This window comes from Eulemur rufifrons, chromosome 29 (assembly GCF_041146395.1).
Source record: "Eulemur rufifrons isolate Redbay chromosome 29, OSU_ERuf_1, whole genome shotgun sequence".
In the NCBI taxonomy this organism is placed as follows: Eukaryota; Metazoa; Chordata; class Mammalia; order Primates; family Lemuridae; genus Eulemur; species Eulemur rufifrons.
The window spans coordinates 26,362,816-26,382,390 of NC_091011.1; the positions used below are offsets into that span (position 1 = coordinate 26,362,816).

Sequence of the window (19,575 nt, forward strand, 5' to 3'; positions counted from 1 at the left end):
CATTTGTAGTTCAGTCCTGCTGTATGGAGTTAACTGATCACCAAGAGTGCCTGTTCAAAAAAAAAGCCCGTAGGTAAATTAGGTGTATACCTTGGAGAAATATGAGAAGTTGAGTAATTTTATGCCATTGTATCCTCAAAGTATATTCAGCTTTGTTCTCAAAAGGCTATTTCTATAGTTTGTAAGGCATAGTACTAGGTGTAAAGTAATTATTCAAGATATAGTCTATCTCTTTTTAAAAATAGGAACTTATTATCAGATCTCTACATTGAGTAAATTCAATTCTAAGTATGTTTTGATAGTGCTGCTTTCCTCCCACGTTAACATTTTCCCCTTGAGGTTTTGGATTATCCTCATCTGAGGAGATCTGGACAGAATTCCTTTTGGCTATTTTCCTGTTCTTTCTTTTCTTGCTTCTCTCTCGCTCGCTCTCTCATCAATGTAGGGTCACAATGAAGTGAACAGAAGCTATTTTCTTCCTTTTTACCTTTACACATCTATTTGATTTACATAGTTTATTTTTTTAATGACAATTAAATACCATTTTAATATCATTATCAGGAGAAAAAAGGACCAGATAGAAAGTTCTTAAATAAAATGAGTTAATTCAGATTTATTCATGTCTAATAAGTCAGCTATTAATTTCTCTAATGTACAGAGATGTCTATCACCCTTCCTTACTTCCCATATCCTCCCCCCTACACTCTAATCTCCCATCCTGAGATTTAACAATACAGAATTTACACTTTGAGATATTTCGGTTCTTAAAATTAATTGAATTGAAACACTAACCTGCATAGATCTTAGAAGATTTATTTTGTATTTCCTTTTTGGGGAGACTAAGAAATGTTTATATTGGTAGAAACTTATTTTATTACAGTGGCTCCGAGATATTGAAGCTTGTCCATTAAGCTGTAATAACTTTCTACTTGTTATTTATATTCGTTTCCACAGAAAGCTATTGTTTTAAAGTTTCTCTTCTCATTTCTTTAAGTTTTTTTTTTTTTTGTCTTCTTACATACTCAAGTCTAGATTCCCTATAGGAGAGGAATGACAAATTATAATTTTAGAATAATTATTAGTTGGTTTTCTAAATTCCTTAATTTTACTTAGGCAAGATTTGAATCTAATCAACTAGAACACATCTTGCTTAGTCTAGTTCTTGTTATTCATTTGAAATATTGCCTATTTTATCTAGAATAGAGAGTTCCTTCTTATATCCTTCGAAGTATTGTACATGACAGAATAACTCTGACCCTAATTTCCTGGTTGCAATATAGCACGGTACTATAAAGTATCCTCCTGAATACAGGCTACATGCACTGAATTTATGCTATGATTATTTTAGAATTGTTCTCTGGCCCATAATAAGGTCATAGGTCTCTTAAATATGATTTAAAATAATTATTTTTGCAATGAGAATGTATTACTATTGAGTAAAGACCGTTATTGAGTATTAACTAGAATTTTCTGTATATTTTATATAAATATATATTTTTGTATATATTAAGTACATGATAAAAAAAGTTTTACTTATAGTTATATTTTGACCTTATATTAGTCTTGTTTTACTCCAGTGATGGTTTAGGTGTGATTAATTTCTCTATAAGATGATTTATTGAAATAAGATAATGTGAAAATACCTGTGCATGACACATAGTAGGTGTTCAATAAATATTAATGCATATTCCCAGACTCAGCTTTGTTGAGAAGATTTAAGTTAATCTCGACTCATGAATTCAGTTTTCAAATTATTTGGGAGAATATTGTAAATTATTAAAAGAAGGGCATATATATATTAGTGTGAGACAAATATTTCAAGAGAATCTTTTTCAAATTTGTAAAATATTAGTGTCTACAGTTTTAAAAATGAGAATTGCTTCAGATGCTATAGTTAAGCTCTCATTTTACTCTTTAAAACCTTTTTTTGTTCTAATTGTAAAAAAATTTATTTAATAGATTTTGACTTTAAGACACCATTGATATTAAATATGCATAGATTTACTTAGCAATTTCCTTTGACCTTCTCATATTATTTCTTAATTTGTTAATGGACTACCTTTTTTTTTTTTTAAATAGCAGGAATGTTAGGTAAGGAGGGATCCATTTTTATTTGTCCTAATGGAATCCTTAAGAATAGCAGAAAAGTCTGAAGTTTGGATGATGTTTAGTTTCCTTTTCTTTAGCCTTCCTAACAGTATATTTTCTGTTAAAAGTTAGATCTATCATAAAATCTGAACAAATAATTCATACCTTTTTTCTTCCACCATCTACCCCCACCCCTGGCTTTGTACAAATGTGTTGGCATGTTTGAGATTATGGGACCTGTAGTAGTAGAAGTATATTTCAGAGGCAGTGCTTAAAAAATGGTATCCTTATTTGAAATCTCTGCCTTCATTTGGTGCAAGAAGTTGTCGTTACTATTTGCATTCTATAAATAAGCTCTCTTATTGTAGAAGAATTGTAAGGAAAATTTTTAAAATTTTTGGTGACCTCTATCCTTCAAAGTCTTAAGAATTAAACTTCCCTTAAGAAATGACAATTGCAAACCTTTGGGGAAGTAGGCTTAAAAAAAAAGAAATGATTAAGTTAAATGCTTAGTTCTGTTTATTTAGGTATATATTATGACGTAAAAAATTAGTTTGGACAAGTGAACTAAGTAGAGAGTTAGAAATTAATTTGGTTTCACTGGAGTGATTTTTTTCTTGAAGTTTGTTTTTTATGCATTGTAAAAGGGAATAGTTACCTAAATTTTAGGTACAGGTTGAGTAATATCCCTATCCAAAATGCTTGGGACCAGAGTTGTTTTGGATTTTGTATTTTGGAATATTTGCATATATATAATGAGGTATCTTGGAGATGAGACCCAAGTCTAAACATGAAATTCACTTATGTTTCATATACATCTTATACACATAGCCTGAAGGTATTTTCCTACAATATTTTTAATAAGTTTATGCATGAAACAAAGTTTGTATACATTGAACCATCAGAAAGCAAAGGTGCCAGGGATGTGGAATTTTCCACTTGTGGCATCATGTCAATACTCAAAAGATTTCAGATTTTGGAGCATTTTGGATTTTGGATTAGGGATGTTCAACCTGTGCATTATATGGTTTAATTTTTATCTGATTTTGTTTAAAATAGCACTATTTTGACAAAACAAGCAGTAAATTGGGTAAATCACCTTCGATGGTGGTAGAGAGAATGACTGTTTGGTTGCTGTTGGGCTACATCTCTAGTCGTTTAGGAAAATGTTAATTGATGATGAGCCATACAAAAATGAATGGGTAATAGTGATTTGAACCTGGCTATTATAAATTTTAAAATGATTTTTGGAGAAATATGCTGCTGTGGTATGATTAAACCTTAATTTTGCTGTGATATTTAAGTTGCTACTGAAATTATAGGAAGGGAAGTCTTGGCTCATTGTCTTTAGACTGTTAACTTTGTATTGTTAATTAAACTTTTGGAAGTTGTGGGATAAATCAAATGCTTTTCTAGGGAAACAAGAAACAGTATTAATGAGCAACAACCCCATAATTATCCTTGTGAGTACATAACAGGGACACATTCATGTCTTTTCTTTGCGCAATAACTTTTACAAAGAAGTATTTTTAAACTGATCATTAATTTTATGACCACAGAAATGAGATGCAAAATTTATGCTGTTGTCATTGGCACAGGCTCAAGGCTCCACTGACATTATGTGTGATTGTAATAGAATGGCTGCCAACTAATGATTCTGTAGACATTTCATTTGAGCATGCTTTTCTTTTAGATGTCTGATTAGGCTGTAATGCTTTCAATTATGTCTGTAAATTGTATTGGGTACGTTTACCTGATGCCCACTGTTGATTGGGAGTTCAGTTTTCTATTACATAAACACAAGTTGAACATTTTCCTTTTAATTTATAGAAGTCTTTGCAGGTATAGCTACAAATACTCAGTCTCTGGGGAGGAAAAATGCTATGCACTACTCAACAGCGACCCCTGTGTTCAATTAAAGCTCCTTAGGAGACATCAGCTTTTACTCTTTATTGGGTTGAAAAAAACTGGGGTGGGGGTGGGAGGAAAAGGGATAGATCATCATTGGAATGACAGTAAGATGAAAAAGACCATGTTGAAAAATGATTTGTCCTTTCAACTTAATGCAGGTTAAAAAGGGAATAGTTCTATACAGATACCATATAGATTCTTTACTTTCTGGGTTAATTCAAAGGATGCTGAGGGGAAAAAAATCAGGAAGAAATTAGGCCTGTAGCAGTACTTAATTTATCTTAGCTAAATCTAAATATCACACTGATTTTTAAAAAACAATACTTGCAATAAGCTGCAGTTCTTAGAATAGGTAAGTTGAAGACAATTTCACTTTAATGTATAATCTTAAAGGTATTTTTTACAAAAAGCCATAGAGGTCTTTAACATATCAGTGGCCAATTTGTGTAGAATAATATTCATATTAAGTATTATTGAGTTTATAGTTTAGTATGATCTTTTTGCTATATGTATGTATATTATATAGTTATTGAATATAGATTGGTATTCTGTGTGTATGTATGTGTATGTAGATGCATATATACACTTAAAAATGTGTAATGGATAGTTTGTTATCAAAAGGTAATAAACTACTGATTTTCAGAACTTTTAAGTTTTAATTTTTTTCTGTTTATTTCCACATAGAGTTTAATAGATCATCTGAATTTTTTCAAAATCCTTTCCATATATTCTTTGGTTTTACTGTATTTTTTAATCATCATAGAAGCATAATATGCCAAGTGCTAAATTCCTGTGATGTTTTTGAAGTATTCTATACCCTAATACAGTTTTTCACAGCAAGATTTATATTTTAGTGTGTGATGTGAAATATCCTTTGAAAATTCATACCATCAAAATTCTTACTTCATATATGTATAAGGATATTAAGGATATATATTGATATATGTAAGGATATTATGGAATATATTTACTGTAGCAACTAAGAATAACTGAGAATTTCCTGATCTCTACTGCTACATATTCCATGAACTGTCATAACATGCTAAAAATATTTTTACTAGCACTTTATGAGGTTCCTTCTTGCCTTGTATTGGAAATCAGAGAACTCTTCATTAGAGAAATACTATACGTGATCACTGAATGTTCCGAAAGTACTCTGAACGTTGCAAAAGATAAATTAAGATCTGAAGAATGAATAGTGTTTTATATGTCCCTTAGAACTTTAATTGGGGAAGAAACATCACCACGTTTAGTGCACCTAGTGGTGGAATCCCTAGGGATGACAATATAGCCATCTCTTTGTTCTGCCCTTTATTGTCTTAATGAGAGATGGCCCTGTTTTACTTTTTCAGAATAAGGATGATGATTGCTTGTGAAATAGCAAAATTATTAGGAATTGCAGGTGAATATTTAGTTTTTAAAATTATTTTGATAGTGCTGTCTTGAAAGAGGCTATTTTCTCTACCAAAAATGTGGTGACAAATAGGGTGACACCCACCAAATGGATGTCAGAGGATACAGAGATCCCTTTTGGAGAGACCAGTAGCGTTACTCTGGATCTGTCCAGGAACTGTGGTTCAAAAGTAATACTATAGGTACTGTAGGGTTCCGGTGGGGATTTTCACCAGGCTTTTTGAGTAATCCTTGAAGTGGCTGGTTTTCTCTTGAATTGTTAACACTTAAACACTGGTATATTATTAAGCATACATTTTTCTTTGTTCTTGAATCTGGGTGGAAAATGAGTGCTTATGTGTAACTGGGCTAGCAAATATCTAGTACTCAGTATTTCTAGATTTAGTGTTTCTTTAAAAAATTATTTTAACTGAGTATATGGATTTTTTCCATATACTCTGTTAACCACAAGATCTTGTGGAGATTTAGTGACTTAAACAGTCAATCAAAAAACCAACCAACCAACCTAGGATTTGAAAATCAAGTAGGAAACTGGCCATAACATTAAAAAAAAAAAAATGGTAACATACCACTGAATGAAATCGAAAGTGTCTAGTTCGTAAATTACCTTGTTTGGATTTAAAAGAATTATGTGAATTTTGCAGTAGTTTCTCCCATGAAGGATTCCTGCTCTGGAAAATGCAACTGAATATTTTTAATCTACTCTAATGTCATCCTGTGATTTTTAATGAAAACACAAAATGTTCCTATCACTTCAAATTATTAATTTCTCATCATAATTTTTCAAAGTATTGAGTAGGTAAATGGAATTACCTGAATTATTTTCGCCATTGTGTTTTCTATTTTTTGTGATTGTTATTTTGGTTTTTTTGTTTGTTTGTTTTGGATTCACAGTCTGTTTTACCCTGCTTCTACTTTTTGTAGAAACCATCATAATTTTGGGACTGTATCCTTTTGGATCACAAATATGCAAGTGTATACTGACCTTCAAAAACTCTTACTATATCTAAGTTATAATGTGTATGAACTAAAATAGGGCCTGTTTTTACTTAGTTCAGAAAGTTTTCTTTGCTTTTCCTTGATAGTAACTGAATTTAATTGTAGTATTTACTTCTTCTAAAAAAATAACATCATTTTAAATGGCTAAATTATAAAAGGCATTTCTCTGATTTTTTTACAGGTGATGTGGAAGATGGGGAGGAATATGATGACCCTTTTGCTGGCTCTTCAGACACTGTTTCATTAGCCTCAGAGCGATATGATAAAGATGATGAAGCTCCCTCTGATGGTATGTGACATTTTCCCATAGAACGTACCTCTTGACACTTTCACACAAAACAATGCTATGGATAGAGGTGGTGGTCTTATCAGAAAGCAGATAAACATAGAGGCTTCAGTTAACTTACCTTAATCAAAACCTTTTAAGGAACAGAAGAGCTCTCTCTAGTGGTTCTAGTGAGGTTTTCCTAAATATGTAGTTGCCTCTTTTCCTAGGAAATTTTCTTTACTAAAATTTTAGGAGAGTGCTTGCATCATTATATGAATATTATTAGTAACAGTTTGTTGGTTAATTTAATATTATCAGATTCTTGCTTAATTTTATTGTGCTACTTAATGGATTATTGTATTATTTATTTTATAAATAATAAAAAAGATTTTTGATCTATTTTTTCTGAAAACTTTATACAAAATGAGTTCATAAAATATTAAATTAATTACTCCTACATTGTTTTCTCACATTGAGACAGGTTTTTATCAAATGCTTCTTTTAATACACATTTTCATTTTTCTGATTGTCACTTAAAAATGCCCCACATTATGCGGTAATATTATGGTATTTTGTATTAACTGAATTAGTAATAAAGTTGATTATTTATCTGTTAGTAATTTCTAAAAGCTATTGAATGTTGCCAAAGTTATAAAACTTGTTTTTAATATAGTGTATACTTTCTCTGTTATAGCCGTTGAGTGCATCTGTATTATAGAAACCTTATAAGGATGATATATTGTTGTAAATTAAGAATGTGTATCGATAAATTAGCCATGCATATTAATTTGTGGCACTCAAAGTTTCACATAGACATAGAAATGAATAATGCCTTCTGCCACTATATGATGATCAAACTGTGCAGTTCCATCTCTAAATACAATTGCTGAATGAAAATATGCTTCCTGCAACAGAGCACTCCACATTTTATGTTATCCAGATTATTCCCTTTGGAAACATAAATTGCTTTTATGAGGTATAAAATTATGTCTATTGCAGAACAGGGATAAGTCAAGTACATGCATAAGTGATAAACATTCTAACCACTGTTTCAGAACAAAACAATCTTTCTTTATATCCAGAACTTTGTATAAAGTGTAGCAATAATAATCATATGTATTTTATGTTGAATTTTACGCTTTGACAAACATTTAATTTCTATTTTTAAAGGAAGGGATTTTTTTCCTTTTGTATTCTTTTTCTGTCTTTCAAAAAGAAACACATTTTTCTTCACTCACACTGATTATCCAAAACAGAGCATTACCCTTTTTAACCTCATCTTCAAAAGCATTTCTACTAGAAAATGTTTTTTTTATAATTTATGAAATAATATATTCAGGCAAAACAATGAACTATTATTTAAGTTATGCTATTTAGAGGCAGGATATTTGTAATTAAGAGAATAAACATACACAGAATATATTCATACTATATATGTACTCAGAGTTTCTCAAAATAACATAAATATTTTGATATACAGGGGAGTGTTGTGTGCATTCTTAAAAAATTGTAACCTAAAAAATCTAATAATTAAGTATTTCTGAGAGCTAGAAATTTGTTAGAAAAAGTGAATTGTTATTAAATTATGCATTTACGTGATTATTGTGTTTTTTAAGAGTAAATAGCATCATATGTTTTCATAACCAAATATACAGGAAATACATTAATGTTATGAAAAACATTTGTTGCTGAAATGTTACTTTATTGATATTTGAATATTCTGTAGTATCAATTTTTTATTAAATATCAGTGCATATTCACTAGTGTTTAAGGAATTCTTGAGCAGATTAAAAATTTAACCTTTAGTATTCATTTTTGATATAAATAGTATTATTTTTTATAGTTTTTGCATTTTATTTTAAAAATACTATTATAATTTTCAAACTACCACTTATACTTTTAATTTTTACTCTAAAATATCATCTCATCATTTCAGTTTTTTTCTCTGTAACTTAGATTTTGTGTGTGTTTCCTTTCCTTTGCAGAATAAATTTTCCTTCATTATGTGACCTAAGTCTAATGATATATTAATTATAAAAAAGATAATGCATTTAACAATAAGTATAACCAAATTAGCACAGGTCACCGAAGGCCTTTTGTCAAATCAGATTGTTGTTTTGTCCTTTTGACTTTTACCTTATGGTAGGCACTAACAAAGTATCTGAACTTTGATGGATTATAAACTCTGAACATGATATGTATTTTTCATAATGCTAATGTAATTTTCAAGGTGCTGAAAAGGTCAAACCTGCACATCTCTATGTGCATTCTAAGTCTGTCTTTTGCTTTAATATTTCTTTTTCTCTGTTCCTCTGGTTCAAAAGTTCACTCAGTTCCCAAATGGCCACCTAATTTTCCAGTTATTCCCTCAAGCCATATGTGTTTTGGTTTCTTTATGGTTTATTAGGTACTGTAGGAAAGTAGCATAAGTTATATCTTCTAATGAAATTCAAGCACACTTCAGTGATGCTTCGACTTGATTGCTGGTAGCAATTAAATCACAGCCAAGGAGAATAATGCATAATCTCACAAGGTCCAGACACCCTATAGAAATTGAATAGAGATGAAAACAGAAAACAAAAACAAAGTCTCCAAACCCTGCCAGACATGCTGTTTGCAGCTTGCCTTTTTTTTTTTTTATTGGCCAACTGCCTGATTGATAGCAAAATCATAACTTGCTGCATGCTAACAGGCAGAGTTCACTTGTAGGTTATTGTGAGCTGATAAAGGGTTAGATGGAGTTTTGATTTTCGCATTGGACCTTGGTACACCAGATTAATGGAATTTCAATGAGAGACTAGAGTAGCCACAGCTTTGTCAGAGAAACAGATGGAGATTCTATAGTCATGTCTACTCATTAATACTAGTTGCCTGAAAGGTGTGTTGCTTCTCTATACAAAAGAGTTGATATAATTGATTTTTGAGTGGTACATTGGAAAAAAAGTACCATTATTGATTACTAGAATTGTAACAAATGGTGACAGATTTTTGTATAGCTTGTAGCATAAAAATATTATACTTTGTAATTTTTTCTTTTCTCTTTGGAAACACTTTTTATTTTTTGAGAAGAAATACATTTTGAGACCAGTAGTAAAAAAGGAGAAAATGACATGCTGTTATCTGCTAGGAAGGAAGAGTAAGAATTTGTATCTTATTTATAAATGATTGCATGACTGCTGTTAGAGTTTCATTTTGATACTATACTATCTAGAAGAAAGCATACTTATTAATATTAGAAGTTTCATTTTATTAGCTTAATTTTTCTGGAAAACTAAAAAAACAAATCATAATGGTTTCTAGACTATTGTAGATCACTGTTAGAAGTTTTATGCTATACAGTGGCTGGATATATTGGAGTATTAATATAAATAGCACATCAGATACAATTAGAGATAATGAGATTTAGAACCTTAAGAAAAGAGTACACATGTTAGAATGTTTGGGTACTAAGGTGGTAGATGTAGGATAGCCTTTAAACACCGTGTAGTAACTTGGGTTTTCATTTTTCTATTCTGAAATAATTTTTCATTCATTTTTGTCATTTGTGAAAGAAAGCTTCTAACCATATAGCATTGTGGAGAGTCCCTGAGGTAAGGTGAAAGGATTCAATGAGCTAGAAGACATATATTGGCTCTGCCCATCAATGATAGGTCGAAGGATCCCAGTGGATGTTTGTTACAAATCTGATTCAGTCCTGGACCATAATCACTTTGTGGATAAGAATCTGGAACATCTGGGGTGTGAATATAGGAAGGCTAAAATGAAGCTGAAGATATAAAACAGTCATTTATTGTCCTGGTATCTTCATAACTAAAAATGCCCCAATAACATAGATTACTGAAAGGCTGTGAGTATTGCAAGGATATAGGTTTATAGGAAAAAATATTTGTTTAGGAATGGAACTATTTTTTAAAGCTTAGGGATTAAGAAAAAGGCTAAGCTATTTTGATCATAATGTTAAAAATGTTTTTTCTTTTTTGATATACCTTTCTTTTTTTTTTTTTTTTTTGAGACAGAGTCTCACTCTGTTGCCCAGGCTAGAGTGAGTGCCGTGGCATCAGCCTAGCTCACAGCAACCTCAAACTCCTGAGCTCAAGGGATCCTCCTGTCTCAGCCTCCCGAGTAGCTGGGACTACAGGCATGCACCACCATGCCCGGCTAATATTTTTTATGTATATTTTTAGCTGTCCATATCATTTCTTTCTATTTTTAGTAGAGATGGGGTCTCGCTCTTGCTCAGGCTGGTCTCGAACTCCTGAGCTCAAACGATCCGCCCACCTCGGCCTCCCAGAGTGCTAGGATTACAGGCGTGAGCCACCGCGCCCGGCCTGATATACCTTTCTTTAAAAAAATTCCAGTGTATAAAAATTTGGATTTATAAAACATATTTTTCCAAGGGATTTCTTTAAAAAGAATTGTCTCCAGGATGCCTATAAATAATGAGCTCTCACAGTGCATCTAAAGCAGGCTTAGATATAAACCCATCCATGTGCACACACATAAATTTAATGTATCAAACTTTTGAGTAAGATATTTTTTGTGTAAAATTAAGTGGAGCACTAATCAATTCTTGTAAAAGCCAAGCAACAGATGTTTTACTTTTCTCTGGATATCAGTAAAATATGAAACAATGTCTAAAACTAGGAAAAAAAGGTTTTCTTCAATAAGTTATTTAGGACAAGTGTTTTTCTACCATAGTACCATGTGGTTTTTGATACTTAAAATTATAGTTTTGTATTTTTTTCTTAGAATTCAGATTAACTTGCAACTTGCACATATTTTTGCATATGTAACATATATTAATATTATGCTTGTGTTTTTAAAGGTTTTTTTGATATGTTAATATACCAAATTGCTAGCTTGTCTATGTTTTAGTGGCATAAGAACAATGATGATTTTAGTCTTTCTGTTATGTATATGGCAGTTTCAAGAATTTTGGTGGAAGGGAGGGGATTATAGTTTGGGGAAATAATAAAAAGTAAAGGACATGTTTTTAATCCTCAAGATATATATTGTGTGATTGGGGATTTTACAGAGATGTGAAATATTTTTTGTTATATAAAGGAACATATGAGTAAATAAAAACATAGCCATTAAGAATCATCTTTCTAAGTTTTTGTGATATTGAATGGGAAGATACATCAGAAAAAGCAGAATGGACAGATAATAGTGTAACAAAGTGGGGTAAATAAGAAAGATAACAGAGGTACTAAAACTCAATATTATGAAAAATAATGCATCTTTAATTTAGTAAATTAGCAGTTATTTACACAGTACATGAAGAGGGGAGAAAGATACCTGGATAAGGCAATGGGGAGGTTCAACGATGAATAAGATAAAGTTCCTATTTTTAAGAAACATGTAATCTAGATGGAAATAGAAGGTAATCACCTAAAATAAGGTAACTAGCAATCTAAGTTATAGTAAGGCAGATCCCCAAAATAATAAATACTATGTGTTACAATATTCCATTGATTTGGTCTATACAAAAGCAAATAATTGGTTTCATTGATTTTACTCCCTGATTTATTGACTGAATCTGTCGTATATTTTAGCATCATGTCAGATAAACCAAAGCATAAACTTTATGCCTAAATTCTGAGAGATTGTGGAGGGAGGGCCTTCTATTTAAGTGAGTTTTGTGTGGTCTTGAGGTTTGCTGGAGAGAGTGGGAAAACAGGCTGAAAGGAACATTTGGAGTAGAAGTCCAGAAACCAGGTTTTCATTCTTACTAGGATAATGTTGTTGTTAAGGACAGGTCACTTCGCCTTTCTGGATTTTTATTTTCTGGTTTGTGAAATGAAGAGTGTGGATCAGGTGATGGCTTAGAAGTCCCTAGAGTACTACATGCTTGTGTTCACATTTCAGAATTAGTAAATTTAATGAGGTGCAGTGATTTGCTTGGAGAAGATAGGTTTTATGGGTAATAACCAGAAGTGATGTTGAATAGGGAGTCGTAGAGGGGGTCTTGGAGGTAGGCACATGCTTTTATAGTAGGAGCTGAATGCCAGGTTGTTAAGGAATTTAACTTTGATTTGGTAGTCATTAAGATATTTTTGAAACTATATACTGACATGATGAATCTAAATTTGGAGAATATTGTCCTGGCAGTTAAATGTGGGTTGACTTAAGGCATATGGTTCATCTTGTAGAGGTAGCAAGCTAAATATTTTGCTACATTATTCATTTTTAATCTTGAAAGCATTTCTGTGAGGTAGGTATTATCACTATGTTAAGTGATTTGCCCAAGGACACGTAGCTGCTAAGCAGCAGAACTGGAATTTGAATTCCTGTCTGTCAACTCCAAGGACCATTCTCTGCTCTGAAAACCATTACATATTTCCTCCTCCGCAGTTGGTAGACTGCTGCTTTTGGTTCGGGGTGTTGGTAGGAGCCTGGGTTAGAGTAGTGGATATTGCACTGAAAAGGAAGGGATTTTCTAGCCCCTTCTTACTCAAAGTATGGTCAACAGACCAACAGCATTAGCATCATGTGGGAGCTTGTTAGAAATATTGAATCTTTTTCCCTACCCAGGACCTACTGAATCTGAATCAGCAGTTTAACAAGATCCCCAGGTAAACATTAAAGTTTGAGAAGCTCTGTTCTAGAGGCATTTATCACACTGACCCTTGCAGCTGAATAGAAGAGTGAGCCAGACCATGCAGTTGCACTTGAGGGGCTGTGTATACAAATGTGTGACTAGGTATTATACTAGGCAATACCTTGAATTAGGTTTAAAAAAAAATTCTTTTGTGTACCTACCTACCTCTACTTCCTGCACTCTTTTGTGGTCACTCGGCACCCTTATTCTGTGACTTCTTGGCCATATAGGGTCCCTTTCCTGAGGTTGCTGTCTGTGCATAGCTGTCCCAGTTTTGAACCTCATTTTCAGAGTCTCTCCTCTCTCAAATCAATCTCTTCATTAAATACATTGGAAAAGCTCTGATAAATTGTTTCTAAGAATATGTGCATGTTAATAGGGGCAATGCCTTAACCCAAGGGAGTCCAATCCCTGCTCACAGATCTTTAGATATCAGCACCTGGTCAGTGGTAAAGATGTCTTTATTATTGTATAGACCATGGCTGGTAAGATTTAGGTACATAATAGGCTTATCTCTCTGGCTGTATATGTGTGAATTTGGCCTGCAGCCTTTTGAGTTTGGAGAAGTCTCAGTGTATAGCTTCCTGTTTTCAGTTGACCGTCCTGTTTGCAAACTGAACCAAAGTGTGAATTTAGAGTTTAAAAATCAAAGAACAAAGGTTCTGTAAGATAGTGGAATGACCGATTTGTAGAGAAAGGCACAGTATTCTGGTACAGGATCCCTAAGAGAGCTTCCTTCCTCTGAAAAATATAACCTGGAGGTGGCTGTGCTGGTGGTTGGGGTAGCATCTTTAAGGAAGGAAAAGGGATTAAACAATTTTTAATTAAGATTTACTGAGAAATAAGCATGCCACTGTGTGCCAGATTCTTTCATGATTATTTCCTTTAATCTGCTCAAAACTTCCCCACGAGGGAGACATTTTCTCTTTTTTTAATTTGACAAAGCAGACTGAGAGAAGTTTAGGTTTCTTGACCAGGATATCCAATTCATAAGTAGCAAATTTTAACTCCTTTGGTCTTTCTATGCCATGCTACTTAAAAAATTAGACACGTTTTTGTTTTTCAATTATAAGAAGCATGCATATGGTTAAAAATAAAAAGAAGAAGAAGGGTATGCAATAAAAAGTAAAAGCTTTCTTTTCCATCTCACCCTTCCCCCTGGGATGACTCCCCGGAGGCAGCCACTTGTTACAGGTTCTTCTGTGGTTACCTTAATAACTTTAGATATTACCCTGGTACTTCTTGTTTGATCAACCATAAATGGTATCCGTTGACTTCCTTTGTGATGAATAATTCCTTAAGCCTCCTCTCCCACTTCTGCCTCCTAGTATTTTGTTATTTTATTTTTAATTTTTTTTTGTGTGTTTGCTTTTGACTTAAATAATACTGTTATTTTTGTGATGTGCTACCCTCAGGCAGTGCCTATTGACTCCTTATTTTAAAATATGAGGAAATTAGTATACCCAGCTTTCCTTCCATCTCTCTTCCTACTCTTCAATTCCAATTTTGTTAATTACATTATTTTTGCATTGTTAAGATCTAGAATATTTATATTTGATTCTCTAAGGTGACTGCTTTGTCTTGAAGTTGGATTTTAAACATTGGTCCTTTTCCTTCTTGCCATTGGTTTTCCTCAAATGTCTGGAGAGCCTTGGTTGGTGATTCATGTTTTACGAATGAAGGACCTGGTCGAATAGTATAGGTAGCTTGTGTAGGATTCCCTTACTTCTGCATGTTTATTGTTCTGAAAGACTTTTCCTTTGAATGGGAGGTCTGACTGGGGCTTGGGTAAGGGGGCAGCCTGCTCCGAGGCAGCTTGCCTACCAGGCATTTTAATGAGGAGGGAAGAGGCAGACTGGTACCACCACAATTGCCAAAATAAGTAGGACATTACTCAGAGGGAAGTTAAATGCTTTTATTTCACTCCTAGTTATAGTTTTTTGATCCTTTCCATCCTTTTGTGGTGTTGGGAGGGGGGCTCAGCTTTTCTCAGTTTCAATGCTGTCACTGAGGCTCTCCTCAGGGAGCCAGTTCATTTTGTTTTGAGAGTGGAGTTAACGATGTAGCCCAAACACACAAAAGTTGTTACTGCTAGATGCTTTTGAGGATGGACCCAACGGTTCTGGTTGCTTTGATTACAGAATTACAGTTTTTTAATGAGTCACCCTCCTTATTATCCTGTAACTCTGCTTATAGCATCTCTGAGGCTCCTTTGAAAAAACTAGCACTTACTCTCCTTGGTGTCCTCCTGGGCTTTGGTATCCTCTGCTATATCTTCATCACTCCAGTCTCATCTGCTTTTCAGTTGCTAGGATTTACTCAAAATTTTTGACCCACAGAAGATACCCTTTCTTGATTACCAGTGTTATTAAGGCTTTATTCTTTAAAAACAAACAAAAAGAATTTCAGGGCAACTTTAGGAGGAAAGGCTGATGCTTAGTCTGTGCTTCCTTTTTAATGACACGAAGAAGATACTTTATCTTAAAACATTTTCATAGCTAATCTATTGGAATCATTCCTTGGAGAAGAAGTAAGTTCCCTGGCCCACTAGTCAAAGGTAGTCCAAATAAGTATGTCAATCAAGCTGAGATATAGTTACTTAGAGTGAGTGCTAGCTTTCTAGAAGAACCTCCATGCTGTAAGCAATAGCATCTAAATTCCCCTAGAAGAATTGCAGTCTTATTATGGGTACAAAGTATGCATACCTATTGGTTGGAAAACTTACCAACTTTGTTCAAGTACAGAAATGTGTGGTAGTGACAATAAATAAGAAGTCAAAAAAAGGAAGAAGCTATTAATATTGCAAACTGGTGCCAGTGGATGTTTTATGGAAGAAGTTGAACTAGGACTTAATAAGGATAGATAGAATTTCAGTAAGTAGAGAGTAGAGGGAAGAATGCTTTTCAGATAAGTTGAGGGAATGGAGAAGAAGAGGAATGGAACTGGAAATGAGCATAGTTTGGGGAACTGTGAAAAGACTAACATGACTGAGAAAGGCTGGAGAAGAATGGGAGGAGAGGATTGACAAGGGTGGCATGTAGAAAGCTTCAGCTCTGGCGTCAGGTACTGATTTGGCCACTGAGTTATTCTGGCTGAGGCACTACCATTATGAATTGGTTTCTACTTCTTAAAAAAGAATTCCATTATTTTAGGCAAGGTAGAATTCAAGTATCGAGAACTTTAAATGGTCTTATAAGGAGTTGATTCAGTAAGCAAATGACCATCCATTTTAGTCTTTTGAGCAAGAGGAAAGTGGTGAGTGATGAAAAGTGATACTGTTATTTTAGACAGATTAACTAGTTGTGGAATATAGATGGACTGAAGGAGATGAAAACCTTTAGTCTATGAGATAAGAGGCCATTCCATTAAGTAGATGTGAAGTGATCAGAGACTAGGCCAGGATAGCGACCACAAAACTAGAAAGGAAAGGATGTATCTGAAGAGGAATGAACAGGACTTGGTAAGTGGGTATGTGTGGAATTTAAAAAAGAGAGAGAGGCCAAAGTTGATTATAAAATGTTAAATCTGGATGACTAGGAGAATTGACTAAAATGGAAAAATTGGAAGAAGAACAGGTTTGGGGGAAGATGAAAATGATGAGTTTGGGTTTGGAACAGTTAAGGTTTGAGGTAACAGTGGACATCCAAACTACTGAGCAATTAGCTAGAAATATGGGAATGGAGCTTAAGGGACCTTAGCTTGCCCTTCTCTTTCTAGTTTCTTCCCTTTTGGAGCAGATAGAGATGAGACTTACCTCTATCACCGTAAAAATGTAACATAGTGGTTGAGAACAGGTTCTAGAATCAATACTGCCTGGGTTCAACTACCGGCCTCTTCATTACTTATCTCTGTGACCTCCAGGAAGTTTCTTAACCTCTCTGAGTTTCCTCAGCTGTCAAGTGAGGCCTTTTGTGTTTGGCTCCTTTTACTCAGCATGGTTTCAAGGTTCATCTGTGCTGTGGCATGTTATCAGTTCTTCATTCCCGTTTACGACCCAAGAATACCTCATTGTGTGGCTGTACCACCTTTTGCTTTTCCGTTCATCAATTGATGGACATTTGTGTTATTTCCTCTTTTTGACTCTTATGAATAATGCTGCTATGAACATTTGTGTACATGTTTTTGTGTGAATATATGTTTTCATTTCTCTTGAGTGTATACCTAGGAGTGGAATTACTGAGTCATATGGTATATGTAGGTTTTGCTTTTTGAAGAATTGCCAAACTTTTTCCACATTACCAGCAGTGCACGAGGGTTCCAGTTTCTCCACATCCTTTTCAACACTCATTACTGTGTTATTTATTTTACCTATCCTAGTGGATGTGAAGTGATATCTCATTGTGGTTTCCATTTGCCTTTCTCTAATGACTAATAATGTCGATTATCTTTTCATGTGCTTATTGGCCATTTGTATGTCTTTGGAGAATGCCTGATGCCTTTGGAAAATTCAAATCATTTTCCCATTTTTCAATTGGGTTATCTTTTTATTGTTAAATTCTAAGTTATTTATATATTCTAGATACCAGTCCCTTATCGAATATATGATTTGTAAATATTTTCTCCAAATCTGTGTATGGGTTTTCATTTTACTTTCTTGATGGTATCCTTGAAACACAAAAGTTTCACATTTTGAGAAAGTCTAATTTATGTTTTCTTTTATCACTTGTGGTTTTGTGTCAAGTCTAAGAAGTGTTTGCCTAACTGAAGATTCTGAAGGTATTCTTAACTGGAAACTAAGTGTTTTCTCAAAATACTGAGTTCTTTTACTCCAAAGAATTGTGAGATTAATATACGAATTTAAACAGGAATATGTTATAGTTCACCTTTAATATTGTTGTTGCTTAGTGCATATTTTAAAAATTGTGCAAATGACAAAAGGTAATCTTCTTGCTGTGCCTTTTCAGCTTGGTGAACTCTCAATTCTGTAGCCTTTAACATCATTTAAAAGAAGAATTCTTGTCATGTGGCATATGCTATCACTACTTTCATTTCTAGCAACATAATTTATGCCTTTGAAATGAAAATACAATAATGTTTATTGCATTATAAATGTAAACATATAATCACATGGTTCTTTTTCACATCAGTTTAACAAGTTATTCCAGAGAACATGTAGTCTAAGTAGATTATTTTGTTGACTTTCTGGCTTTTCTGGGACTTAGGCTTTGTCAGTGCATTGTTATGGCGGTGGGATGTAAGGGGTGCTGGGATCATGGTCTTGGAAAAATGGTTACTGTTGTTAGCTTTGAAAAAGAATGTTTGTTTCTTTGAAATGCTCTCTTCTTGCTTGTTTTTTGTGTTTTTTTCCCCCTTTTCTTGTGTGTCAGTGACTAAACTGAGCAATCTTGCCAGATAAGGGAGCTGAGACACAAAGAGCCCATGTGAATTATCTGAGTGGTGCTATTCAGTGTGTGGTCTGAAGGCAGGTCCTGATCTGTGATGTATTTATTACTGATCTGCAACAACATGAGTACAAAAATTGAGACTGATCCTTAGAAACGTTTATAGCAATTTGATATTCTTGTTTTATCTAAATACTTGATCATTTTTTGTAGTATTCACATTTATTATTTTTTATTTGTTTTTTGCAAAAGTATTTGTGATATTTTAGACTAAAAACTGGTTTATTACCACAGATTGAAGCATTAATCTAGAGTCAGAGAAAATTAACAGTAGTCTCAGTCCCAGAACTATTATGATTTCTGGGGCTTTTTTTGGAGTCCTATAACTTTCTCTATATCTTCCTCCATAGTCATAGTCATATTTTAATTTAAACATTATGCATATTTTTACTCTGGAGAAACTTTAGGGATTCTAATACCACATTTCTTATCAAATGTACTTTGAAATTCCAATATCATAATCAGATATTAAATTTTCATATGAAAGTCAAGCAATGGGACAGTCTCAAAGCTTTTCATTTGGAATACACAGAGAAAAAGGTAATGTAATTTCAACATCATCTAGTTTTGTTTCATGCCTAAAGAGCAGAAACATACAGTTTCATATTTAAAGACTCTATCACAAAAGTAATTTCATCTCAGAGATGTGCTTTTGCATTGTTTTGTATAAATGTCTCCAAAAGCTCTTCCTCACCTTTTAGTACCACTTGTGAACATGCCCATTGCTTTCTTTAACACTAAAAGAGGTTAATAAAAATAATATTTTAATATAAAAAATAGTAAAATGTCTTACCATGGGGAAAAGAAATACACGTATATTTCTTTCGTTGAATAGGACTTGTTTTAGTACTGATATCCTGGGATCTATGTCCTGGGATATATGTATGCTATAA

General features: G+C 33.3%; 1 protein-coding gene across 2 annotated transcripts in view; it reads left to right on the plus strand.

The window, feature by feature from the left end:
• Positions 1 to 19,575, plus strand: part of SKAP2 (src kinase associated phosphoprotein 2) — a 172,585-nt gene that overhangs the window by 11,971 nt on the left and 141,039 nt on the right. For both annotated transcript variants that reach the window (XM_069461838.1, XM_069461839.1), the window contains exon 4: positions 6,593 to 6,700. In XM_069461838.1, coding sequence (XP_069317939.1) covers positions 6,593 to 6,700 — 108 coding nt within the window. The remainder of the gene's footprint in view (positions 1 to 6,592; positions 6,701 to 19,575) is intronic.